Source organism: Pteropus alecto, unplaced genomic scaffold (assembly GCF_000325575.1).
Source record: "Pteropus alecto unplaced genomic scaffold, ASM32557v1 scaffold135, whole genome shotgun sequence".
Classification (NCBI taxonomy): domain Eukaryota; kingdom Metazoa; phylum Chordata; class Mammalia; order Chiroptera; family Pteropodidae; genus Pteropus; species Pteropus alecto.
In genome coordinates, this window is record NW_006438076.1 from 3,787,963 (window position 1) to 3,797,456 (window position 9,494).

The 9,494-nt window shown below is 49.2% G+C and overlaps 1 protein-coding gene across 1 annotated transcript in view; it reads right to left on the bottom strand.

Annotated features, from left to right (window-relative positions):
* Positions 1–9,494, bottom strand: part of PKNOX2 (PBX/knotted 1 homeobox 2) — a 244,608-nt gene that overhangs the window by 58,531 nt on the left and 176,583 nt on the right. The window contains exon 4 of the mRNA XM_025049206.1: positions 1,419–1,558. Within this exon, the coding sequence (XP_024904974.1) occupies positions 1,419–1,558 (140 nt within the window). The remainder of the gene's footprint in view (positions 1–1,418; positions 1,559–9,494) is intronic.

A 9,494-nucleotide genomic window follows, 5' to 3' on the forward strand; every position in this document is an offset into this window, starting at 1 on the left:
AGTGCCCAGTCCCATACTGGTTTGCCCCTCCCCCACCTTAGAGGCTCTCTGACAAAACTGTGACCAGATCCTGGCATTCTTGGCGGCCCAAGGAAGAGCTCGCTGCCTGCAAGCAGCTGGACCAGGCCTGTGCATTGGGCAGGGGGCCAGGCACTGTGATTTATCCTCCCTCCAGATCTGGGAAGCATCCTCATGCCAGGATCTATGGGTCAGAGCCCACTCCTCCGGACTTAACTGTTGGCATCAGAAGCATTCAGCTCATCTGAGTAACTAAAAATAATACCGTTCTAACAATGATAATAACAACAATAATCACCACCATTACCATAAGGCGCTGTCACTGTGGGGGGTGAGGGAGAGGAAGAAATCAATCTTTTCCCTACCTACCCTCGGTGGCCCGTTCCACATGTTACTGCCATTAGTACCTGCTACAGTGTGTGCTCAGCCAGAGGTAAGCTGTGTTCACTGGTACATGTGAACATCTATGCTCGCACAGAGAAGGTGAGCAAGGGTCCAGCCTCCAGCGAGGGTCAGTACTGAGTGTGATTCAGGCACCTCCTCTTAGTGGCTCTGGACAAACGACAGCACAGTCCCTGCTGGAGCCTCATTCAGGCCTGCGCTCAGATGACTCTAGCTTCTTCCCAGCCACATACACAGACAGACAGGAATTTCCATGAGCCCCTCCCACCCTATGGACCATTCAGATCCCAGCTCTGGGTGCATGGGCTAGTGCAGAGAAAGATGAGCCAAGTGCCTGCTATCGGCAAACTCCCCATCTGGGGAATGTGCCAGAACCTACACAGCTGCACGCGACACCTGTTGCTAAAACCCAAGACTACCGTGAATCAAAATGTGGTCCAAGGACCAGCTGCATTAGATTAAATAACCTGGAACGTTCTTTAAAGTTTGTATTCCTCTTCCTATAGCTTGACCTACTGATTCAGCATTTCTGAGCATGGACCCTAAAACCATGCATTTTAACAAGCTCTCCTGATGATTTTTAGGCATGCTAAGGTTTGCGTAATACCGAGTCCTAGATGGTGCAATCAGATGTCCAGTGCTCTTGCTGGAGTGAAGGCAACAATGGGACAGGGCAAGGGGAATCCCCGGGTAGCTGCCTGTTTGCTGAGCTGATGGTTTCTGGCTCATTATCTCTCCATCTGGGATGTGGAAGGGCTCCTCCTAAAAGATGCTGCCCAGGCTCTCATATCCCTCACTAGACAATTCCAGGAAGCTAGCATCAATCCATAGTGGCCAGCTGAGGGATCTCTGGATTGATTTGAGAAGGCTGTGAAGGGAGCAGCTGTTGGCCATTGTCTTTGATGAGCCCACCCACTGGCCTGCAACCTCATCTCTCAGGGCTGAGCCGGGCCTGAGGCTGGCTGGGGGCTTCTCAGCACTGCTGAAGCATCTCCTACCTGTACACAGCTCGCTTGTCAGCCTCCAGCTGGGCCTGGGGGTCAATGGGGGCACTGGGCACGGGAGTGCTGGCAGCAGCTGAGGGTGCGGAGATGTGGACAGCCTGGGCCTTAGAAGGGGCCTGAGCAGTTGCCGTCATCTGTAGAGAGAAGAAAGAAGAGGCGGTGGGTTAGTGTGTCCATGACAGCTGGCTCCTCAGCTGGATTTGTGAGGTCTGCCTTGGCTTATGGTGTGTGGGCGGGTAGGGGAATGTGTGCAAGAGAATCGTGAGTGTATAATGAGCGTCCGTTTGTTTATGCATTACGGTGGAAAGAAAGCAGGACTTTCTTCAAATGAGAACGTTCTAGAGAACAATTTCGGACTATCCGAAGCCAGGTGGTGCACCAACACACTTCCAAAGAGACGATTCTCAGTGCAAACTAAGACAGTGCCCTCTGTCCAGAAACAGAGAAAAACAAAATGATGAGGCCTTTAAATTGTACTTGTGAATCATCTGGGCCGGACTGGGCAGTGTTCAGTTCGATTCGATGACTAAGGAGGAGGAAAAAAAACAGCTGAATCAGTTCTCATTCGGGCAGAGGTTTATTCCATTTAATGCAAGTCAGAGGTGACTGTTTTAATTGTTTTGATTAATAACTGAACGGTTCTCCAAATTTGGTTTACCTGGGTACCTGAAAACAAGCGGATTTTAGTGGACGATGGACAGATTTCCGTTCTTAACCATAACAAATATTTAGGGCAGTAGTTTTCATCCTGTTACATGTTTCAGAAGGTGTCTCCAGGGCCCGAATTTTGTTATAATCAGAGCAATTCCTTTTAATATTATGTATTGAACTTTCAGTATAAGATTTGATTTAAAGGAATGGTTAAACAGCTTTAAAATTTTTGATAACCATCATTAACCACCATTTAATGCTTCTGTTATATTTCCTTTAGTCAAATGGAACCTGAAAATGTCATGAACGCTGACATGCCTCAACCGTTCTCTTCTTCCAGCCTGTCCATAGCCCATGACGGCTCTTACCCCTGTGCTGTCGAGCTCCAGACACGTCTGCATCCTGCACTAAAGCTTTGTTCACCTCTTCACCCCCAGCACTCAGTTGACACAGAGTAGATGCTTAGTATTTGTTGACAAAATTAATGAGTGGATAAATGAATAAATATACCTTGAAAGAATCAAATATTTCCTAGCATGGAAAGCTCATCAGATGATCTAGGTTCTTGCTTTCTGGAAGGAAAAACATTGTTCTTCCATGAATACACCACAGTATTGCTGGTGCTGATATTCCCAAGACATTTATTCTCTCATTCTCTTCACTTATAGTCTCTGCTCAGATGTCACGTCTTCAGAGTAAAATAGAGCCCCTTCGCCCCTTGCAGTCCCCTTGCTCTGCCTTATTTCACAGATCTTGCCATACCGCATATTATATATCTACTTGCTTGGTTATTTTCTCTCTCGCTTCCAGCTAAAATTTAAGCTCAGAGAGAGCTTGATTAACAGTTATTTTCCTAGGGCCCAGAAAACCCTGGCACTAGTAGATGCTCAATAAATATCTGTTGCATCTGTGAATTGAATTAACGAATGATGGACAGTGAATGAGATTGAGACTCTAAAAGAAATATACCTGCTTTACTATACCGTTTCCCCATCGTATTTTGTTGGGATGAAATATCTATGCCACTGAGCTGGGAGAACTTTCCCAAAGTCGATGCACATACATGATGGTACCTCGAAGCCAGCAGACGATTGCTTGAATCCTGCTGTCTCTTGTCATAAGCTTTTGACCTTGGGCCAATCCCTTAACTTTCCCAAGTTCCTATTTTCTCGTCAGTAAGCAAGTTAGTGACCTTTTAGGATTCACGAGTATTAAAGAGGTGCTATAGGGAAGAAATTAAAAACGAATGTTCCAATTTTTAAAATACAGGAAGAAGGTGGAATCGAAAACTAAATATCGCTGGTGTTCACATTGATCTGGGTCAGTTCCTTTCATTCACAAATGCGACCGATTATGTCTTCAAATGCTTCTCAAGTCCTTGCCATGTGCTGGGCACTGTGCCAGGTGCTGGGGTCACGAGGCCGAGTGCCTTCTGTGATAGAGCTCAATCTCTGGATTGAACATGAATACTAAGCTGGCAGATCAGGAGATGTGGCAGGCGTGAGTGGTGTAAGTGACCTCAGCACCGCACCTCCCACGATATTCTTGTGGAAAACACGGGAGAGACGTGGTAGACCAGTGTGTGGATTAGTCAGCTTCCCCCAGAGGATGACAATCAAAGGGTAGACGTCCGCTTGATGCGGGCTGCTGGGACAGTGCCACGTGCTTTCTCCTTGGCTCTCTTTTTCAATATTTCTATCAGCGATTTAGAATATGCCCTAAGTTATGTTCAGCAACTTTGTGGGTGACATGAAACTAGGATTCAAAAGATCTTTACAGATGTTGGCCACATGCTAAGTCTACTAAGATTCATTTTCATCTACTAAGTCGGAATTTAACACTTCTAACTCTTCGGCAAAAAAAAAAATAAAAAAAAATCAATAAGTGAAGATCAGGGGAGAGAGAGACACAGTTCACAGTTTAGCAGCAGGATTTTAGTTGACAGCAGGCTCAATACATCCAAAGTGTAATGTGTCTGTCCAAAAAAAAAATGACCTAAACTAAAGCTATCTGAGGATGAAGTAGCAGAAGCAAAGCTCACACACAGCTTCTAGTCCCCCTCCCCCAGCACTGTGCTAGGACATTCAGAGGAGTGCTGACTGGCCCGGCGAAGGGATTCCACTCCGCGTCACAGGAGGAATATCCGAAGGAATCTGCAATATGTGAGAAAAAGACTCACAGGAGTGAGGAGATGGAGAGACGTGTGAGCCCCCTTCAAACATTTGAATGAAGATTCGATTCTATCAGTCCTGTTCTGTGTGCCTTGAAGGGTCGAACTACAAACTACATTAAATCTATGTAACATGGAGATGGATTTGTGCTCCATCCAAATACATGACCAAGCCTCGGGGCTCTCCAAGGCTGGAATGGGCTGCCTCCAGGAGGTGGTGAGCCTCCACCATCGAAGGGGCCAAGCAGAGACCGATCCACTGGGCCTCTGTGTAGGGGATGGAAGCTCTTTAGTTGGGTAGCTGGGTTAGGTGACATCTGAAGTCCCTTTCATCACCAGCGGGCTCGGACGCCATGAGGGGGCTTTAATAATCACTACCCACCCACCACACAGGGTTGGCGGGAGGCTAGGAGTAGATGATGCACAGTATATAAAAGTATTTTGGAAACTCTGACGTGCTCCCCAGGTGGAGGGGTAGTGGTTGTTATTAAATACGAGATTTCCAGAATATGCTTCTCTCCTAAAATAAGGCACATCTACGTCTGCACAGCCCGTTTATGGGTGAAATACGGGGTAGGCTAGTGTGCTCTGGTTTGCCCATGAAGGGCGAATTTCCTCGCTTCTTTGAAGGAATCCACAAGGGGCTCCCACGAAGAGGGACTTCTAGGAGAGAGGACTGAGGGGAGGCACTCGGTTTCCCCTCAGTCCCTCTCTAGGCAGGACTTCAGGGAAGGTGGGGGTAGGGCGAGCCCTGCTGAGTAACAGAAGAAAGCTCGGAATAAAAGTGTAAGCAAAGGCCCTCACTTACCAGCATCCCAAGGGGCCCCTGCTGAGAGGCTGTTACTGGGGCTCTGAGTGGGGATGGGGAGAAGAGAGCAGAGCTGAACTGGTCTGAGCAGAAAGGTGATTTAAATTTATTTAGCTCCTGGGGGCCGATTTGGCAACCTCTGCATTTCCTCCAGGTTTGAAGAACGAGTGTTTATCTCCAAATAGAATTCTTTTTCTAGCCGGAGACACTTGTTACCCCAAGAACTGAAGAGCAAAGAGAGAGGCCCGCAGCTGTCCACAGGGGATGAGGGTGACTTGCAACGAGGCTTTGGGGTGAGGTTACTGGGCAGTATTGTCTGACGATCAGGAGCAGGGGGACAGACCAGATGGACCAGGACAGGGTATGACCCTTAAATGATGGATTGGAGCTCCCTGGTTCTGGCCTGTGGAAGCCAATTTAAATTTTCAGGACTTTTGTAAGCTGAGTGATATCACATATCGAAATTGGCCATGGTGGGAGCATTTACAGCACGGAAATTAGCCAATGCTGCACATCAGGGCCTCTCCTCAATCTCCACCCCTGAGATCTGCTTGTTAAATATTTACTAGTACACCACTGAGGTCAGGCTTTTTCTCCAATTCTCCTCGATCTGGCACACAAAGAAACTAAACATTAGCCGTACATGCCATAAGGCCATCTGGTGTGTTCGCAACTAATCCCAGAACTGGCGGATCCAGACTCCGAGACTTCCTCTAAGGAGACCTCAGTGCTCTCTGGAAACCCTGCAAAGGCAGTAGACTGGGGACAGGGTACGGTACGGATCACGTAGAGGGGAGGACCTTTTTCAAGTAGGGGAATGAGGCACAGAGGAGAGGCAAACTTGAATGGTGTCTGGAGAGCTTTCTGGAAGATCAGAGAAGCCTTGGAGAGTGGAAGGAGCAAGGGACCCAGGCCCTAGGTTTGATGCTCCTCTGATAATTATTAGCTGTATGGTTTGGGGTAACTTCCCTGAGCTTTTGGACGCGTGGTTTCTTTATCTGTAAAATGCGGGTCTAACACCAGCTCCCTGTGAGGCTGTGAGGATTAATCAAGAGAACAGGATGATGACGAGTGGAAGGGGAGGGTGGCAGCATTCACTAGAAGGCCACTGCTGTGAGCTGTGGGGCTGGGTCCAGAACCTGCACAGGGTCCTTTCTTCAGGCAAAGACCCTGGGTCACCACTCCACACTCTTGCCTCCACAGGTGATGCAACCTCTGGACTTCTCTTTCATCTGGCTGGAACTAGCCCTGCCTTAAGCTGGGAGCTACAGGGTCCTGCCCGATCTTGGTTTGTGACACCTTGACATGAAAGTTCTCGACCGTCCCCGTCCTAAAATTAAGTGGGAAGAGTTTGGGGTTGTAAGCTGTGTGTGTAGGAATACAAAATCTGGAGGGGCTGAGAAATCCAGCCACTCTGACAGTTTAGTCTGACCACGGAAATGAACAGGAGAAGCTCAAAGTGTGATTCAGGAGACCCTGGGGAGCACACTTACCTGCCTGCCTCATTTGCCCTTGCTGACACCGGCATGTCCCATGGATGCTTTCGTTTCTGTTAAGCATCACTTTTTCCCAATCATAAGGGGAGAGGGAGCACATTCTGTTCTAACGAGTTAATAAAATATCTCTGTAGGCTTTCATGCTCCACAATAATCCTATGCAATAGGTTTGTATGCTCCCCATTCTACACGTGAGAAAACAGAAGCCCACCGAGGTGAAGAAACTGCTAGAGATCACAGACAGTTTGTGCAAAGGTTGGGGCGAGAACCAAGGGCTTTCTCACTAAATCACAGTGTGAATCATTGTATGTAATTATTTTCCTTTGAAAGGAAGAATGGGAAGATTTTTTTTTCCCCCTGAGTGAAAAAGAGGGCAGAGAGGAATTGATTCTCTAGAATCAAAATGAAGCTTTGTTTCCCAGCACACACTCTGAGGTCTCCGTCTAGTTCACCCTATCCTCACTGTGGGCCCAGCTTCTCCTCACCCCCCAAAATACCGCTCCTATATGAGTTCAAGTCAATTCCTCCAAACACTGGTCATGCCAGCAATAGTCCTGTGCAGAACCCAAGTAGGAAGTCATGGGTGGTTTATTAATTGAAGATGGTTCACTTCCCTTGGAGGCTGCGGAGGAGCCAGAGACCTAAGGCTTGAGAAACCCAACCCTTCGGCGTGCCCAGCACTGATCGTGGTTGGCCACCGCCTGTTGCCAGCTGCCATTCAGAGTACCTCTCTTTTGCTCATGGGAGGTAGGAACAGGTGGCTCAGAATGGGGATGACACCAGGGTCTTTCTAGCATCCCACTGGGTAGTTTGCAGGAGACACTGGCATCAGATAGAACTGAGTCCTGCATTTGCCACTCACTGTTAGGTAACCTTGGATGTGTAACTTGACCTGTTAGGGCTCAGTCTGCTCAGCTGTGAAATGGCCATGGTGCTTCCTAACTCCCACCACCGTCTCCTTCGGTGGGTGCTAGCTGAGCATCAGGGACAAGTCAGGCCCCCTGCTCTGGGTTTCCATGGCTCCGAGCACACTGTTTAGCCATGTCTGCTTTCTTGCCTCTCTCAACCACTAGACTGTGGACTCTGGAGGGCAGGAACCTGTCTTTCCTGTTTTCTGCTGCAGCCCCAGTGTGCGATATAGAGAATGTTCGAATATTTGTTGAGTGCAAGGATGACCGGTGGGAGTAGGTAGGCCTTCCTATCAATGATACCTTTTTAGCTGCAGATTTACCTTCTTGACCCCAAATGCCTTGGGCCACAAGAGAAATCACAGTCTCTGACTTATGGGGAGTGGTGGCATCCAGCCCAGAGCTGGAGACAATCGGACACAGCATGAAACACCGGCAGGAGCATCTAATGGACTGGACTCTCCACCTGTGTGACTTGGGCAAGTTATTCAACTTTTCTGATCTGAGGTCCTCAACTATTCAATGGCTGTAATAATACCTAAGGTACAGGGTTGTTAGAAGTAAATGAGATAATGTATGCAAAGCAGCTGGCACTTAGAAGCTACTCAGCATATGGTGGGTACATTAGCATAACCCATACAACCTGCAGCCCACGTTCGCGGCTGCCACTTTTGCTTCTGTTACGTGGGCTGCCCTGGGAATCCTGCCCCTGCCAAAGGAAACTACTTGCCTGTAAGCACGCAGGAGAGGGGACTGAGGTATCAGAGAAGGTGATGTTACTCATCACCAGCTAAGTCACCTTGGGCAAGAGACTCAGCTCCTCTGAGCCTCAGTTTCTCTATCAGGTAAAAATGGAGCTGCTAATAAATCTTCCCAGGGCTACATGAGAGCATATGTGAGGGTACATTGCACGCAGTGGGTGCTTCCTTTCTGAATCCAACCCCACGCCCTGCCTAAGACACCCTAGCACCCATGCTCCTATGTTCCCCTACATACACTCTTCCCCCACAGATGGTCTTGCTCTGTGTGACTTGATGCCCACCAACCTCTCACGGGGTCCTTTCTGCAAGCCCTGGACAACCTAGGCCTGCACCGTCTCAGTATGTCCTCCTAAGCAGACACCCCTCTCCTGAGTCCTCCACCTGACCCGGGCAGGAAGAGAGCTGTCCATCCTCAGTGCCTACCCTGCCAGGCCATGGAACATGGGAGCTGCCCGGGCCTGGCCCACTAGGGGCCGCGCTGGGCTTGTCCAGGAGCTGGCACTCCCTGAAGTGCCAGGACAAGCTGGCAGGGCGAGATCTGGTTTCCTCTCAACTAGGAGAGAGTCCAAGGACTTGGGAGGAGGTCAGGACTTGAAGTCATTTGGTAAATATGAGGTTTAGCCTGAACAGGTGGGAGACAGCAGAAGGCACGGCCAGTGTTCGTTTGGGGGCAAAGACACAGCCCGCAAGCACCCCAGGCTCGGGCCTGCTCACTGACCCTGGCCTTGTCTCCGGTACAGCACCCCTCCCTTCTGTTGCACCCCATCAGACCCCACTGTATAGGGTTGCCTGAACATGCTTGATGATTTACATCTTTGTGCCTCTGCTCCGACAGCTGTCTCTGCAGGAAATGTCCACGTTCCAGCCCTGCCTCCCTCCTGGCCATGTGTAAGCCTGTTCCTCTCTCAACTAACCCTAACCCAGGAAGCCTTCCCAATTCTGTACACCCCGCAGACCCAGGTAGCCATGATCCCTGTCTCATCGTGTATGCATTAACCTTAACGCCTATAACGCTGCCAGCCCTTATCTGTCTGTCTCCCTGGTGGACAGGTTTTCCAGCTCCCATTGCCATGTTTGCTCATGGTAGGCTCCCAGTATGTTGGTTAAATGACTGAATGACTGACCCGTATGAGGAGTGGCCTGAGCGATGTGTCAAAAGGCTCAGAGATCCAAAAAGGGGAGGGGTCAGTGAGGGCTCCTCCAAATATTCCCTATTCACTCAGCACAGGAAGAGGGAGGGCTGGCAACAGGGCCAGGGCAGCCCAATTTAGCACTG